Consider the following 18702-nt stretch of genomic DNA (forward strand, 5'->3'; position numbering starts at 1 on the left):
GCAAACTGTGACATTTCGATCTGATTGCAGGCTTCAAATGATTTTCAAGTATATTACAGTTTGACTCTTTAAGTTATCTATACATACATCAGGCATTAGATGTTCCGTAATTACCATATTCCCTTAATGGGAAGAGTTCTGTATCTATATCATCTACACCTACATATATACTCCACAAACCACCTTAAGGTGCATCACAGAGGGTACCCTGTACCACTTCTAGTTATTTTCTTTTTCTGCTTCACTCGCAAATAGAGCGAGAGCAAAATGACTGTCTGTATGCCTTCATATGAGCCCCAATCATTCTAATCTTATCTTCATGGTCTTTAGGTGACATGTACGTTTGTGGCAATAGAATTGCTCTCCTGTCAGCCTCAAATGCCAGTTTTCTAAATTTTTTCAGTAGCGTTCCTTGAAAAGAATGTCTACTTCTCTCCAAGGATTTCCATTTCAGTTCCTGAAGGATCTCTGTTAACACATGCATGTTGTTCTAACATCCTGGTAACAATTCTAGCAACCCATCTCTGAGTTGCTTTGATGACTTCCTTTAATCTGACCTGCCCTGGACCCCAAACACTCAAAATAGTACTAAAGAATGGGTCATACTAGTGCCGTGTATGCTGTCTTCTTTACAGGTGAACCACACTATCGTAAAATTCTCCCGATAAATCGAAGTCTACCATTTGCCTTCCCTAATGCAGTCCTTACATGTTCATTCCATTTCATACTGCTTTGCAACGTTACACATAGATATTTAATGTACATGACTGTGTCGAGCAGCACGCTACTATTACTGTATTATACTAATCTGCATTAATTTTCATTTTTCTACATTTAGAGCTATCTATCATTCATCACACCAGCTACAAATTTTGTCTAAGTCATCTTGTATCCTGCTATTGTCTCTCAATGACACCACCTTCCCATACACCACAGCATTATCAGCAAACAGCCACAAACTGCTGCTTACCCTGTCCATAGGATCATTTATGTATATAGAAAATAACACTTCCCGGGGCACTTCTGACAATACCCATCTCTGACGAACACTCACCATTGAGGATAACATACTGGGTTCTGTTACTCAAGAAGTCGTTGATCCACTCACATACCTGGGAACGTGTTCCATATGCTTGTACTGTTGGTAACTGTCGGCATTGTGGCACCGTGTCAAATGCTTTCCAGAAATCTAGGAATATGAGGTCTGCCTGTTGCCCTTCATCCATGGTTCACTGGATCTCATGTGAGAAAAGGGCAAGCTGAATTTTGTATGAGTGATGCTTTTTAAAACCGTGCTGATCTGTGAACAGAAACTTTTCCCTATATTCAAACTGAGAATATGTTCAGGGAGTCTTCAGCAAACCAAAGTTAGGGATAATGATCCATAATTTTGCAGGTCTGTTCTTTTACCCTTCTTGTATACAGAAGCTTGGGACTTAGCGCTGGGTGAGAGATTCACGATAAATGGAAGCTAGGTAAGGGGCCATTGCTTTAGGGTACTCTTTGTAACACCAAAATTGGGATCCCCCATCAAGCCCTAGCGACTTATTTGCTTTCAATTCTCATGTGTTTCTATACACGAGTGATGCTGGTTTCTTTGTCCTCCATATGGGACTCTGTATGTTCGTCAAACAATGGTATGGTTGTACGATCCTCGTATGTGAACAATTTCTTAAATGAGAAATTCAAAATTTGGCTTTACTTTTACTATCATCTACCATCACACCAAACTGGCCAACGAGTGACTCGATAGAAGCCTTAGACCCACTTAGCAATTTTACATTGGGCCAGAGTTTTCTTGAGTTCTTGCAGGATCTATTGCTAAGGTGTGATGGTGTAGTTGCTGTCAGCTTCACGCGTAAATCTTTTTATAGGCGCATTAATTTCTTTCAACTTTTGCCTCTTGTCATTTGTGCATTTTCTTGCGAACCGAGAGTGCAACAGCATTTGCTTCCTCAGCATTTTTTGAATTTCATTGTTAAACTGTGGTCAGTCTTTTTCGTCCACTTACTCAGCACATACTTCTTCAGAGTATACTTTTCGATCCGTTTAAACTTCACCCATAATTTCTCTATGTCCATCGTACTGGAACAAAATTATGTCAATTCATTGTCTAAGTAGGATGCTAACAACTGTCTTATCTGCTCTTTCTAGCAAGTCTTCTTTATGGAGCTATTAACTTTAGTAACCCAAGTCTCCATAATGATGTTTTCACTATTCCCTGCCTCTGTACTGTCAATTAGGATAGGCCTGTTTGTAGCTACGAGATCCAAAAATATTTCCATTGCATGTGGGCTCTTGAAAAAGCTGCTCAAGATATGTTTTCAGAAAACATGTTCAAAAGAACTTCACAGGCCTGTCTGTCTGTACCCCCTGTAATCAAACCATAGACTTGGTAGGTTAAAGTCGCCTCCAACTAATATTACATGATATGTGTATATCCTCACTACTGACCGTAGACTTTCTGTTATTGGCTCTAAAACCATCACAGCGGAATCGGGTGGCCGGTAAAAACATCCAACAATAAACTTTATTTCACCTAGACCTGTGTGTAGCAACAAGGTCTAAAATAATTCCATTGTTTGTTGGTTGTTGAAAAAACTGCTCAAGACAGTTTTAAGGAAACACGTCCAAAAGGCTTTACAAGACTGACTGACTGTACTCCCTTGTAATGAATCCATAGACATCCCAGTCTACACTTCGTAGGTTAAAGTTGCCTCCAACTAGTATTAATTGTATGTATTTCCTCACTACTGATCATAGACTTTCTGCCATTGACTCTAAAACCATCACAGTGGAATTGGATGGCCTGTAAAAACATCCAAAAATTAACTTGATTTCACCTAGCCTTGTTATATACGACCACGGAACTTCAATGCCACACTGAGACAATGTTTTAGTCAATTGCAATGAACACACCCCCTCCTGTAGCATCTAATCTATCTTTTTGATATACGAGGGCTATCCACAAAGTACATTTCGTTTTGGAATTAAAAGTAAATAAAGTATTGGAAATTTTTTTATTATATACAGATGAAAGCCACACTTAAATACTACTTTTCTACATAGTTGCCATTTAAATTAAGGCACTTATCGTAGCGATGGACGAGCTTGGAAATTCCTTCGTTGTAAAATTCGGCCGCCTGCGCCTTCAACCACGTGGTTACCTCTTCTTGAAACTGTGTGTTGGCATCAAAACGCTGCATAGCCAACCACTTCTTCATTGCTGGGAATAAGTGGAAGTCGCTCGGTGCCAGGTCAGGACTGTACGGCGGATGAGGAAACAACTCCCACTTAAAAGATTCGAGAACTTCACGAGTGGCATTTGCCGTGTGGGCCCGGGCGTTGTTGTGAATCAGCAAGATCTTTGAGCCCATCTTTCCCCTGCGCTTGTTTTGTATTGGTCTTCTGAGGTTTGCAGAGTTTGGCAATACCTTTGAGAGTTTATTGTATTGCCTCTTTCCAGGAAATCCGCAAAAATCACACCTTTTCTGCCCCAAAAGAGGTAACCACGTGGTTGAAGGCGCAGGCGGCCGAATTTTACGACGCTACGATAAGTGCCTTAATTTAAATGGCAACTATGTAGAAAAGTAGTATTTAAGTGTGGCTTTCATCTGTATATAATAAAAAAAATTCCAGTACTTTATTTATTTTTAATTCCAAAACGTAATGTACTTTGTGGATAGCCCTCATACGTTCCAAGAATCACTAACTATCTCAGACATTCATACTTGGGGTTTCAGTCATCTCTCAGTGCAGAGAATAATTTGAGCGTGACTAGTTTCCTGGAGGGTAGTAAATTTGGAAACTTTGTTACAAATGCTTTGAGAATTCACTAATAAAATTTTGATAGTGGAAGTGTCTTCACTTTGAACACAGTCTGATTTAGCTATCTGAGTTGTCTGGTGAGTGTTAATCAGAGAACCTCGCCTTCTGCCTAGCCTAAAAAACCTCCATGTGCACCTGAGTAGCTGCTTCCTTTGTGAAGACTAAACTATTTGTCTAGGGAAAGTTTGAGCTATTAAGCAGCTCTCAGAAAAATATTGAAGCAGTTTCTTTAGTCTAATGGGCAGATTTTTTGTTTTGGAAAAATTGCATCAGTGCACAAGTTTCTTTCCATTAAGTTACAGTTATTTGAAACTTTACTACCAAATATGAGTTTCACATCAATCAGTCCATTGCAGTGATTCATTTGTAACTTTTAGCATAATCTTATTGCAATAATTTGATTTATTGGGACCAAATATGTATTATTATGCCAATACAAGACTGAAATAATCACTTTGCGTGATAGCTGTATCATGTGAAGAAATTCATCCGTCTGGTGTATAAAATCATAATCAGCAATTTCCCTATGAAGTGAATGTTTGATTTAATTACCATTTGTCATGGTTGTGGGCTGTAGTGTCAACTGGATTAATTGACACTGACATTTCTAATGTGTAGGATATAATATGGAAGGAAAGAAGACACCACATTTGGTGTAACAGGTTAGACTTGCTGTTGGAACTAAAACTAGAGTCAAACTTATCAGATGAATTCGCAGTTGTGAATAATGACCACAATCATCTGTAGAATGGAATGATAACAATGAAAATTTGTGCAGGACCAGGACTCGAACCCAGATTTCCCACTTATTGCGAGCAGTCGCCTTACCATTTGGCTATCCATACACGACTCGCAACCAGACTCAACCTGGATGTGCGAGTGCAGATCGTAGACGTATGGTTGATGACTTGTGGAAGTTTGAGTCTGGCTGTGAGTAATGTATGGATAGCCAAATTGTAAGGTGACCACTCATGATAAGCGGGAAATCCGGGTTCGAGTCCCAGTGCTGCACAAATTTTTATTGTCATAATTCCATTCTACAGCTGATGGTGGTCATTATTCACAATTATGAATTTGTCTGATGTGTTTAGTAACGGCTGTCGTCGTTGCAGTGCATCATCATCGAAATAACACTGGCACTGCAAAATCGTAGAGGCAAAACTGTTCACTATCTGTGCCAATGGATACTAAAAACTAGATATCTATGGTCGATTGGGACTCGCTTCATTTGTGGTGACTGCAATTGTTATTTTCTTAAGAATAGAAATTATGTAGCTTAAGAAGATCAAAATGTTGAAGTAATTTGCGATCTAGCAACTGATTTCTCAAAATTTAAACTTGTTCATAAACTGGACAGAAATGTGTGAAACCTACAGGTAGATGAAATCAGTTAACAAATTTCACGGATGATACCAAGCTGTGAGTGAAGCAACTAATTATAGGTGCTGTCAACAACTGATGTAAACTGAATTTGATTGTTTTCAGATGCTGAATGTTAATAGAAAATCACATCCATGTATGTAATTTTTTTTTAATTTCCAATATCCAAATTACAGTTAGCCATCTTAACTGCAAAGTGTAACTAATTTCCATTTTTGAAGAATTTATGTTGAAGTGAGGTTATTTACAGTTTGTGTGAAATAAAAATGTTGTACAATATATAATTCTTTTGGGTGATTGTTGCTTCTTGTTTCCAAGAAGAATTTATGTTGAAGTGGAGGTTATTTACAGTTTGTGTGAAATAAATATGTTGTACAATATATAATTCTTTTGGGTGATTGTTGCTTCTTGTTTCCAAGGCATGGACCTTCAAACCTTGGCTTGTCGAAACATGTTCCAAGCATTTTGAAACTTCTGCATGATCCACTTCCATCCGTGAGAGATGCAGCTTTTAATACATCGACTGAAATATATCGACATGTAGGGGAAAAATTTCGACAAGATATCCAACATCGCTGTAGTGCAAAAGATAGAAAGTAAGTTTTTATTCTGTTGACTATGTGTACATTGTTTTCAGTTCCTAAATACAGCTGATTAGACGTTGAATATTCTGTACGTGTGAAGTCCAGGATAATAAATTATATTTCTGAAAAGGTTTAAATTGTGTTGTAGTCAACGAATGTATTATTATTGTGAATCACATCAATTTGAGTTTTTTTGGTGTAGTTAAAAAATACATGCAGAATTGTTGTCTATCTATTAACACTACTACGTGTACTCTCTCTCTATTTTTTTTTTTTTTTTTTTTTAGGATTGCAACCCTTTTTTCGAAGTTTGACGAAATAAAAAATGAAGGTGGATTGCTTGCCTCGGCCTGTGGAGCAGAAGGTAAGATCATAATACTTAATTTTAAGTATGTCTCACACTTACTTTGTCCAGAATTTAAACTCTTCCGGGGTTGGTGGTGGAGGGGGAGAGAATAGTCTTGTTGTTTTTGGTGCAGTGAATTGGTCTTGTTTTAAGTAGATGTATTAACTCCTAACGCCGACTGCTGTGGCCGAGCGGTTCTAGGCGCTTCAGTGTGGAACTGCGCTGCTGCAACGGTCGCAGGTTCAAATCCTGCCTCTGGCATGGATGTGTGTGATGTCCTTTGGTTAGTTAGGTTTAAGTAGTTCTAAGTCTAGGGGACTGATGACATCAGATGTTAAGTCCCATAGTGCTCAGAGCCATTTGAACCATTTTATTAACTCCTACTTTGCAAATAGCTTGTTGGGTCTCAAGGCATACTGTGTTAATCTATCATGAATTGTTTGAATAGCCTTACATATTTCCAAGATATCAAATGATTTGTCCATACCCTTAATACTCTTATGGGGAAAGATAACTGGTGCTGCAAGGCATAGAGCGGTAATTAAAGTTCTTGGACAGTCTCTTGATTAGTTGTAGCATTCCAAGTTGTGGCATGGGAACTTGAAATAAATACATTTGCCTCTGTGGTGGCCCACACTTTATTTTGTAATTATACAAGAACAGCCCTTGACTGGTTGCAGAATAACGCTAATTGAAAACAGGAATTTGTTGGTAAACCAAAATTCTTGTTCATTAATGTTAAGGGTAGAACCAAGCTGACCACATCCATTGTTGAAGTTCATTGTCAAGCTAACCTTAAACATTGCCAAGCAACACCAAATAGAAGTTGAAGCACAGTACTGGCAGTGCTGCTTAGCATGTGGCTCTTTAATACACCACTCTGTGAGCACCAGTGATTTTGTTGTGCGCTGGAGTTCTTGGTGCCCTTCCAACCTCTTCTGTGCCCATTTTGGTGTCTAGGTGAGGTATTAAAAGTAGTATGGGTACACGCACTGTAGGCAGTTGCACCCCATGTTATAAAACCAGCTCTTAAAAGTGATGTGAGGAACGACAATAAATGGTGTTGTTTAGTGTTAACATGGGTACTATAGTATAAGGATTTGCTAGTCAATGTTGCCTAGGTGTATAATTTATTGGTGAATACATCATGTTGCCAATGTGTATCTGTGCATGATTATGTAACAGCACCATTCCAGTGTATTCTGAGATGGTTGATAGTTTGGAAGAGTCAATGTGGAGAGTAGTGTGAACAGTGTAATACTTAGCACAATCCCCTGTCCTGTCATCTCTGGGTGTTGTGGCACACACACACACACACACACACACACACACACACACACACACACACACACACACAATCATTCACTCACTATGAATGGGGGGGGGGGGGGGCATTATCTCATTTCCTACTCCAACACCTAAGGGACTAACCAGCTTTGTGCAGGCTCATGATGTGACCCTTCTCAATCACATCCAGGTGCTCAGACTACATACTGACATTTCTCCAAGGCATTATTGCACTTTCCAAATTACTATCTTAGCAGAAGCAGGGACTGCAGAGATTCACATTAATATTTTGCTTGGAGCACACCTGCTCTGGAGGAGGCTGGTGGTAAGAGGGATGAAAGTCCAGCATTTTGACACCGAATGTTGAACTACCTCAATCTTCTCAAGCACCCTGGACAAAGGTAGCTGGACAGCTGATTGTAAGCAAATTTTTCAAAAATCATAGTTCTGTAATAGTGAATGCTATATTTTTGTACAAAGTGTCAGGTGAAACGTTCAGAAATGGTCTCGTTACTCCTGGGGATATTATTGTAATATTTTATAGATAGCAGACTTAAGACTCATTTTACTATTAAGACTTTATTCAGAAAGAAAACTTGTACCAACTGCATTAAATTTTTCTCAGTGTGAAATGTTTTGAAACATTGGTACATACACAGAAAAAAACATTTCTTTTCGATACACTCCTCCGCCTGGCTCTTAATGAGGCTGACACATATTTTACAGAAGTGTCAGATGCAATTTGTTCCTGCTATGTGGTATTTTCTTGGCAAAAATCTGCCAGTGACTTAGTGCCTGTTTTCTTGTTCTCTTATATGCTCTGAATGATACCCAACAAATAACTGAAAGGAGAATTCTTCCACCATTTGGATTGATTGCTCTTTAAAGGATAGAAAACAATCATTAGATGTGATTGGATCCACTGTGTGAATTTTATGAATTTTATGTTCAAAACATTGTCTGCTTCTTTATGTCACTAAGTATCCTTGTGAGCACACATTTACTTCTGTTGTTGAAGCAAGGTGGCATTTTGAGAATATCAGAACATCACTTGTGTCCTTTCATTCCAGGCAGAGGAGATACTCCCTTCTCTCAGAAATGGTCCTTTTTAGAGTCTGAGCTTGACAACTGTAAATTGTGGAAGATCTTTCCTGTTAGTCATGCAAGTGCCTACTGATTTTATCGTATATGCACATAGATAATCAAATACAGCAGGTGAAATATAATAGCAGTACATTTATGTGACTTAGTGTCTGTCATGGTACTACTCTAATAATGTATTAAAAAGTGCCATACAGCTGGCTCCTCTGCCCTTTTCCCTGCGGATGCCTCCATTGTAAGTACATACCCAGTCAAAAGATCACAAGCACTAAGCATTTTTATGCTGTACTTCTCTGTTGTGTGCTAGTCATTTACACTGAAAAATCAGTTTGTCATTTCAAACCACACATACTTTCATTAACTGTCAAATATCCATAGGGAGTAAATGAAGAGGATGACATAAGAATTCAAATGACAAAAAAATGAGCAAATTTTAAAATGATTATGAGAAATAATTTGTCATTGTTATTGAGCAGCAAGATCAGCAAAATTGCTTTGAACTAACATAGCTTATCATCATTGCAGGAAAGGGATTATGCAGTGCAGATGTTTTGACCAGTAGTTACTTATTGTTGGCTTTTTCACAAGGTACATGTGAATTAGTTACCACGAAAAATGAGTAAATAATCTCAATTTTTTGTCATCCACTTTACCCCATACACTGTTCACTCTCAACTTGCGTTATCTTCCTTGACTATTATTGGCCCACTGTATTGATTAGTCTGTTGCTTTTAATTTTTATTCTCAGGCATAGACAATGAGAAACAATCCATTGGTGTGTAAGTCAGGTGAAAACACACGCCCACACTGGTCTTGTCTTTCACATGTTGTTTTGGGTGTTTTAAGCAGTAACCCCAGTGAAGGTGATGGGTCAAAATACTGTGCTTCTTCATTTACCTTTCATACAAACAATTTGTAGCATATTCCACATCTATAATAAAACTAAAAATTTTCTTTTAGGCTATACGATGTTGCAGACACTACTTTTTTAAAAGTAGTTGCTGACAAAGGGAATGAAATGGAATGGAATGTGAGCTATCAGTTTCTATGCTCAGCTTGACACAGACTGGCACCAACTGTCTGACCAGCTGTTGTTGCCTGAGACCTGCTCGTGTGCTATCCACAATTGCATTACAGTAATTTGTTTTGTTTTACCTGAATATTCATTCTTTCTCAAATTCCTATGGCTGTAGTATCCAACCTAGTTGTTACACTTATTTCAATAACATTCTCTGTAGCTTGTCTGTAGTGTATCACTATGGTGATCATATTGTCGGAGAAGAAGCTGAGAAGCCCCGTGGTGTAGTGGTTATGATACTAAACTGTTGCACGGAGGGTCGTGAGTTCAAAAATCACCTGCACTGTACAATTTTAATTTCTATATGCGGTTCGAGTATATTCTAGAAGTATCTTCAAATGTCAAGAATCGTTGTACTGGATTGTTCTGTAGCTGTGTATATACTCTATGTGTTCTGGCCGAAGGCAGTTCGCTCCGCACTCTTGTATGTGCAAGTGCTGAATATACCTTCGTTAAGTGAAGTTAGTCTTCGTCATTCATCTAATTACACCTTCTTCTACATGACATTATTCTGGTGGAGACTCTGGGTATTGGAACTTGTCATAGTGCACATCATCGACAACACAGTGGCTCCCATCAGGTCACGACAGAGCCACCGTTTGTGGCGAGAAACCTGAGTTGGAGCCATATTCAACAGACCGCAATGTATTGGAGACAGAAGAAGAAGACGTTATGATGACAGCAACTGTGTGCCACCACATGAGACATCCTTCCGGGTTCTCTGGTGATGATGGCCAAGATCCAAACAAGTGGCTGAAGGTTTATGAGCATATAGTCATATTTAACAAATGGGATGACACCGTGTGTTTGGCTAAGGTATTTTTCTACTTGGAGGGCACTGCCAAGCAATGGCATGAAAACAACGAGGAGTAGTTCACAAGCTGGGAAGTATTCCAGGTGGAACTGCGCAATTATTTCGGCAATACTCAATGACAGAAGTGGAAGGCTGAAGATAAATTAAAGTGCAGGTCACAGCGTTCAGGAGAAACTACAGCATCCTGCATTCAAGACGTCTTGGAGCTGTGTAAAATGGTGGATCCTAGAATAAAGGAGGAAGATAAGGTTGCACATTTCATAAAGGGTGTTGCTGAGGACATGTATCAAGCTGTAATCCTGAAGGAGATTTCGACAGCAGACGACTTCATAAAATGGTCCCAGTATATCAAGACAATGCATCCAAAAAGAATTACACACAAAAAGTTTGAACGGCTTCCAAATGTCGTATCAATGTCTGTGATGGAGGAAGCAACTGATTTCACAAGTGTTCTTCGCCAGATAGTGAGAGAGGAAGTTCAGAAGGCACTTGCATTGCATGGCGAGCAAAAAACAGAGACGCTTCAAGAGGTCATAAGGGAGGAAGTGGAACAGACATTGAACCCAATTTCTTGTCCTTTATTTCCCTTTAAAACGATGAAAAAGTCTAGATCCAGGTGGAGTTACATTCCTACAATTCCACATGAGAAACCTGTTTGGGCACCAAGGAAGACTGACATCCAGAGGATCCAGGATAACCAACCAGTATGTTTCCACTGTGGATGTCCGGGACATGTGGTGCACTATTGTCGAGAAAGGCGGCATCACCACTATATAGATAGAAGGTATAATTAAATCTTATGAATACAGTAGATGGCACATTTATCAGGAGAGAAGATAAATTTTCAAGGAGATAACATAAATAGTCCTTTGCAGCAAAAATGTTTTTATAAACATGTGCTGTATATTTAATGGTTCCTGAGGTAAATGCTTGAAAATTTTTATCATCATCATCAAACAATTTTCTTATGTTTATTACTATTTCATATCAGATACTTTCTGTTTATCAGTGAGATGCTTTGTGCGAGATAAAGTGTTAGGTTGCATCATTATAACTACTACCCTCATAAAGGTGCATAGTGAAGCAGCGAGACGAGTTTTGTGACATGTACTGAGAGTAGAAAAGTACACTGAAGGTGATAGTTGCTTTTTGTTCTTTTATTGTGAATTATTTAAAGTTGATTGTAAACTTTAAGCATACACACATTTGACAGGCTGTTTCCAAGACTGACAGTTTAAAATATAAATAATAAAAAGTTTGTAAACTTTAAATGTTAAAACAGTGCTCTTGAGTAAATTACTCAACAGAAATGTATTGGGTGGTTAAGTGAGCAATTGTTTCTCGTTGTTCATTCAATCAAAATATCTAGTGAGAAGAATTCAAAATTTAACAAATGTCTGCATGAACGTCTGTGCTTCAAATGGCCATTCTACCATAATATTGGCCTTTCCTTCTGAAACACTGAGCGGATGTGTTTGTTGTTCTGCATTATGGACACTGTTTAATATGAAGTAGGAGATAAACTTCACTTGATTAACCACTACATCAGAATAATTCAGATATGAGACAGATTTGCTGAAAGGGTTGCTCTAAAATAGGCACCCAATAGGGTGAATTGGCCTATGTACAGGAAAATGACTTTTTGAACAATGTGCATGACTGGATGTGTCACGTTATGTGTGTTCAGCTACACTGCAGAGGCTTTCACACTTTGACTCAGCTTTACTGCGTGAATTGCTAAAGAATTGTTGTCAGTGGTCATATTAAGAAGTCCATATGATGAATTATCGCATGATGTGGATAATAATTAAGGTATTTTCTCAGTTGCTTCCAATGTGAGTCCAGATGATAGGACTCCTTGCATGATAACCTCATGCTATTGGAGATTCCTCTATTCCAGGTATGCATCATCTGATAGTTGTCTTTTGCAGTCTTTAGAACGAAGATGTAAGACCATGACATTCTTGAATAGCTCCATAAATGGATTTTCTAAGCCAATCATTGAAACAGTTGGTAGGATGTCGAAAGAAGTGGATGGAGAACACTGATTTTTATATTTTCAACAGATTAATGTGTCTATAAATGTGACTAGGCTGAGACACAGAAAGAACAACAAACATAGCATGCTTTTGTTGTCTATATCATTTGCCAGATTTCACCTTGACTGTGGTTTTGGTGAGTCACCACTTTTAAGTTAGGTAACACTTTTTTTCTGGTTTAATATTTGTAGAAGTTCTTTGTATTCCACAGTCATTGTCATTGTTGACCATTACCAACCAGCATACTTGCCTAGCTGTTCATAGGCATCAAAACCATTATGGATCTGAGCAAATATCAGTCATGCCAAACTATATGTGGCAGAAAGTAGTGTTGCACCCAAGAGTGGATCAGATCAGTTCCGTATCTACTAAAGATGACCATATCCTTTATATTTGGACAGACTAAAGGAAGTTACTTTTAAAGCCAGATTATTAACCCTTTCAGACCTGGTGGTCACAATTGTGTACATAAAGTTTGTTCACTAATATTTCGCTGACAAGAAATGTCAGGTGCATCAAAACTCACTGTGCACATTTATGTTGGTTTATTTTAGCCATGCTCCAGCAGCTGCTGCTCTCTTGTGAGCAGTCAGTGAAGTACATAGTAAAATATACTCTCTGGTGTTGTCTCTCTGTGTCAAGCCATTACTCGTTGACTTTATTACTGTAATAGTCACATTGTGGATTTTGTTAATGAATTTTTTGTGTGGTTTCCTTCTTTTGGAAACATTAGACTTTCTTTCAGTGGAATTTTCAGCAGTTTCATTCAGTTCATATTTGTGTTATGTATCAGGTAAATTTACTGTACACATTTGTGCACAACAGGTCCTTAATGGTGTAAAATAGGAAACGTAACCTAAAATTTGCCTCAGATGTATTTGCATGGCGATGGTAGCTATGTGTGGTAATTTTTTTCAGTAATTTCAGTACCAGCAGCAAGGAGGAGAATAACTGACCACTACACATGATTTTATTTTATATTTCTGGCTTTTAATTTACAAATATGGATAAGGAATATCTTTCTGTGGAGAAAGATTGGGACTTGATTAGTGACATAATTGAAAATGGTGAAGTTTCTGACATTAGTTTGAGTGGAGATGAGGATGACAGTGTACCACTTATTGAAAGGCAAGCTCCACAAATAGTGAAACGTGTTGGAGCAGATAAAGTGGGCGTGAATTATGTGTGTAGAAACACCATACCTGAAGATGAAGGTGACAGAGACGTGGTGGATGATGAAATGAACTTTTTATGCAATGAAAACAACCCAGAATTGAATAACCTGTGTGACAACATAATGATGACACCTAAAGAATCCATAAAATGGAAACACAAGCCTCTAAGTACCATGGCAGAAACATACAAAGCTCCAAATTTTGAAGAATCTGTCTTGTGTTCTCCAATACAATACTTCAAAAGATATATACCTGATGATTTGTTCACTAGCATGACAGCACATACTAATATTTATGCATTACATCAAGGCAAATCCTCATTCAAGCAGACAACAACTCAAGAACTAGAGGTGCTATTTGGTTTGCATATACTGACTGGTGCTTTGAAATTTCCCAGGTTACGAATGTATTCGGATATAAGCCTGAAGGTAAATGTGTTTTGGGAAAACATGTCACAAGACAGATTTTTAGAATTACAAACAACTTTACACTTGGTGAACAATCTGGAGAAGCCGCCTGAAAATAAAGATAAATTTTACAAAGTCAGGCCAGTTTACACAGCCATTCGAAAACGCAGCAGTGAACTTCCTATAGAAGAGAATGTTTGTGTGGACAAAGGAATTATTCCTTTCACTGGGAAGTTTTCTGCAAAGCAGTATGTCAAGGAGAAACCAAGTCCATGGGGAATCAAAGTCTTCATGTTGTGTGGAAAGAGTGGAATAGTGCATGATTTCCTTTTGTATCAAGGTACTACAACTGAACTAAATACCACATGCTGTAAAAAATTTTGATTAGGTCCTGCTGTTGTTTTAGGATTTTCTGTTCCACTCTCAAAAGGTAAAGGTCATAAATTATACTTTGACAACTTCTTTTCATCTTATCATCTGTTTCAAGTTCTGAAATCTCAAGGCATCAATGCAGCAGGTACTGTCCATCAAAACAGATTTGGAAAGCACTTGCCTTTCTCAGATGATAAAACAATAATGAAACAAACCAGAGGTTACTGTGAATAAATCACTAGCGCTGATGACATTACCATGTGTAAGTGGTTAGACAATAGGCCAGTTGTATTGTGTTCAAGCTTTGTTGGTAAAGGCTCAGTGGATGAAGTCGAGCGTTGGGACAAAAAGCACCATAAATATGTGAAAGCAGAAAGACCTGAAATAGTGAGAAGATATAATCATGCAATGGGTGATGTGGATCTATTTGATCAATTGATAAGCTACTACAGAGTTTTCATCAGATCTAGAAAATGGCCTTTGTGTATGATTTTTCACGCTGTTGACTTTGCCATCGTGCAAAGTTGGTTGGAATACAGACGAGATGCATACAACCTGTCTATCGCAAAGAAGCAGCAAATGGACCTTCTTTTCTTTCATATCAGAGTAGCAGATGGATTGATACTGTGCCAAAAGAATGTGACTGGAACGAAGAGGGGGCGTCTGTATTATGAAGGACTGGCTTCAGACATGAGAGTCATACCAAGAAAAAGAGGAGAATTACGGCCAGCTACAGAGATGCATTTTGATTCCATTGACCATTTGCCTTTGCATGATGTAGGAGGTCCAAGTCGGTGCAAATTTCCAAAATGTACAGGGCGTTGAAGAATTCAGTACATTTGTGTCTCCAAAAGGACAGAAATTGTTTTTTGCAGTTTCATACTAAACCTTAAAATCAGGTGTTGACCATTGTTGTTTAAACAAGAATGTAATATGTAATTATTTTTATTGTTTCCTCTGTTTTAATGTGAAATAAAGAGTGGCATAATTGATCCGTACTGTTAACCTCCTTAATGTATGACATGAAGCTCGAGACCTGATGAACACATTTGTGTACATTAAATATTTAGAAAAGTAGAGATCATACGAAATTTTTTCTTAGAAAAATATTGTCAGGAGACTCACCGGAATGTAAAAATGGTGTCAGACCTTTTTTTACAAGTAAATAAAAAATCAGGTCTGAAAGGGTTGAAGTTCTTATGCACAGTTGCTTTTCTTCACTTGTATACATTTACTGATCAAAGCAAGGGCCTCTGCCAGGTGCTTTTGTGTCCTTGAAGTGTGATTTCCTAATGAATATTCTGTCTACAGTGCCGAAAATCTCCATGAATTGGGAGGTGGTATATTTATAGCACCAGACAAGAATCGTAAGTTAATTGAGCTAGGAATTGAGTCAGCATGTGAAGCAGGATACAAGTTGTAGTTTCCATTTGGACTCATTGGCAGAACTAAGAACTTCAAATAGAACTTCAGTTCACTGGCACATATGTACAGAGTGTAAACTTTTAGATGGCAGACCTCTCTCTAGTCCTGAATCGGTAGAAGTCGGTAAACGTCGGGAGGCTTCGGTAGGCACGCAGCTTCGACTGCTGCCAACATTACGTAGCTGACTGTGTTGTACAAGGTAGCCATTGTCGTCTGCTTCATTATTGCTTTGTGCTGTACTGTTCTGCATGTTTTTATTGTGCAGTTGTGCTAAACATTATCAAAATGAGTGAAGAGGCAGTTGCTGGCCCATCTTGGGAGTCGCCAACAACCCCTACCGGTAGGCCTACAGTTAGAAGTAAACCAGTATTACGTAGCGATGCTCGCAAAATTATATTGCGTTTGATTGAATGCTGCGAAAGGGAGCAGAAAAAATTGCTTCACCCCATTTACAAATCTTCAGTGAGAGCTGCTACATACACAGGACAAAGCATGCGTAGCATTGGAAGATTCAAACAGTTTTCCAAGAATCCTCCTGGCGTATCACCACAAATGCCTGGCAAGAAAAGGTGAGTTTCCATTTCAGATCTTCTGTTCACGATCACTTTGAAGGAGCTCCCTAATTCGTCCGAATTACCTTATATTTCATTTTTCCTTGCTACTGTATTTCTTTGTATGGAAACACCACTGGTTACTGTATTATTTCGAAACACATTCATATTACAGTACATTTCCAAAATTCAAAAAAATACCTGCAGTGCAGAAGGCATTTTCTTATAAATCTTTCTCTCTCTTTTAACTTAGGAAAAGAAGTAATCGAAGTAATGATCGATGATTTCAACCAGCGTGTCATTCATGACACGATAGCAGAATTTTATTCAGTGCGGAAGATTGTGCCGAGCCTGTGGACACTGCTTCCAGTTTTGCACGACAAAATAGGCTGGAAGTGGAGCATTGTCTCGCTGAGAAAAGTACTTTTGTCTATGGGATTCATATGGCGTAAGGTGGAAAATAAGAGGAATGTGTTGTTAGAACGTCCAGACATTGTGCACCGGCGATCTTGTTTCATTGTTGACATGAAGAACTTCAGGGAAGCAGGCAGAAAATATTTTATCTTGATGAATCGTGGATCGATAATAATATAACGTTTAATAAATGTTGGCAGAGGAAGGGTGACTTACGTGAAGAGTGTGTCGTTGGTGTCACTACATGGGGGAGCGCATAGTAGACAAACATACACACATTATATATTTTAATGTACATGACGATTTCAGTTTCGTTTACAAACAACATTTAAAGTGAGTTTTACTTCCAAGCCTTTCATCTGCTTTTGTGTAGGCATGACGCGCAATTTGTAGTGCCAGCACTGCAACTGTTAGACGCACCTTGTCCCCTCCCTAACGGCTCCTCTCCCCTCGCCAGTCAATGCTTGTCTCCTTCTCTCCCCGCACTCCCCTCGCAACTCTGCCATCTTACAGTTAACACACCGTACCCAAGGTGTGCCATAATAATTGAAGAAAATTTTAGCCACTCCATAAAAGTTTTAGGGAGATTTATAAACCTGTAATACAAAGTTCTCAGGTCTGCAGCTTGATGATATCTCAAAAAAAGTGTGCTGTTTACAAGAACACCACTTGCATCATCTTCTTGTATGGAGATGGCACTGTTTTGTCTCTGTGTACTTTGTGCTTGGGTGCTCTCCGTTCCCTCCTAGTACTGTTGCAAGGGTATACGTGGAAGACTGATGTCATTTCCAGCATGCTCAGTTACAGATCCTACCCTCTTTTTCATCTCAGCTGCACCAAGGCACTGGTAGCAGATACGCCAATCCCTAGTACCAACTATGTAAGGATGACACAGAAGTCACCTTGACTGCCAAAAGATGATGGAAGTGACAGGCACTGAAATGAGCTTCCACCTAACTGGAGTTGAGAACTTCTCACCAGAAAAGACAATGAGATAAAAAAAAAATCATAAGTGACAGGTGAAGTAAAATAACATACAATGTTTTACAACATCTTTCTTAAAAAATTATCTGGAACAGATGGTTTGAACCTCTATCTGCAGTGAAAATACACTGCCTGACAAAAAAAGGTGAAGCACCTAGAAGGAGAGAAGGAAAAGATACAAGACTTCCCAGGTTGGGAGATTATGTGATCTTATTGTGGCAATTACAGATTACAAATTGGACTCGAATTTACAAAGAATTTGGCAGTAAGAGCCCACATATCAGCATGGCGTTGCACCTAGTGTGGTCTCAATGCATGCACTGATTTGGTAGTAACAAGCATCTGTGGTATAGAGAAACACTGGAAGAGTTGAAAACAAAAGGAAGACATCAAAGTAGTTCAGGGATGGACTGCTGTGTTACGCATAGGTTCGAACAACATGCTAGTGTTAAGTAGATGCTTTGGGAACTCAAATGAGAAATCCCCCTGCGGGTCCGGTGGTTAGAATAGGCCAGAGGTATTCCTGCCTGTCGTAAGAGGTAACTAAAAGGAGTCTCACGTTTCGGTCTTTATGTGATGCTACCCAATAGGGTTTGACCTCCATCTTCTAAATTTTCCCAAAGAGTGAGCCCATTGGGGGAAGGGCGCCTTACATGGTGCATCGTGTCCACCTTGCATTGAGATCTTTAGCCCACTTTCTCATTGTCACATTGCAGTCCCCCTCGTTCTCCATCTCCGGGGCGAGGACACCTTCCTGGGTGCATTTTCCACCATGCACTATGCACTGTCGCTTTCTGCGCTGACAATGACCATGGACTTCCTTGCACCTCATATCCAGAACGGTAGCTAGTCCGTTGTGGTGGGGCCGCCATGTACCCTGTTGGTTGTAGCCCCCTGACCACACAGGGATCGCTCTG

The 18702-nt window shown here is 38.9% G+C and overlaps 1 protein-coding gene across 1 annotated transcript in view; it reads left to right on the forward strand.

Annotated features, from left to right (window-relative positions):
• LOC126184388 (CLIP-associating protein 1-like) overlaps window positions 1–18702 on the forward strand; it is a 248559-nt gene that overhangs the window by 24297 nt on the left and 205560 nt on the right. Inside the window, 2 exon segments of the mRNA XM_049926771.1 lie at window positions 5628–5804; window positions 6080–6156. Of these exon segments, the coding sequence (XP_049782728.1) occupies window positions 5628–5804; window positions 6080–6156 (254 nt within the window).

The sequence above is a fragment of the Schistocerca cancellata genome, chromosome 4 (genome assembly GCF_023864275.1).
Source record: "Schistocerca cancellata isolate TAMUIC-IGC-003103 chromosome 4, iqSchCanc2.1, whole genome shotgun sequence".
NCBI classification, from domain to species: Eukaryota; Metazoa; Arthropoda; class Insecta; order Orthoptera; family Acrididae; genus Schistocerca; species Schistocerca cancellata.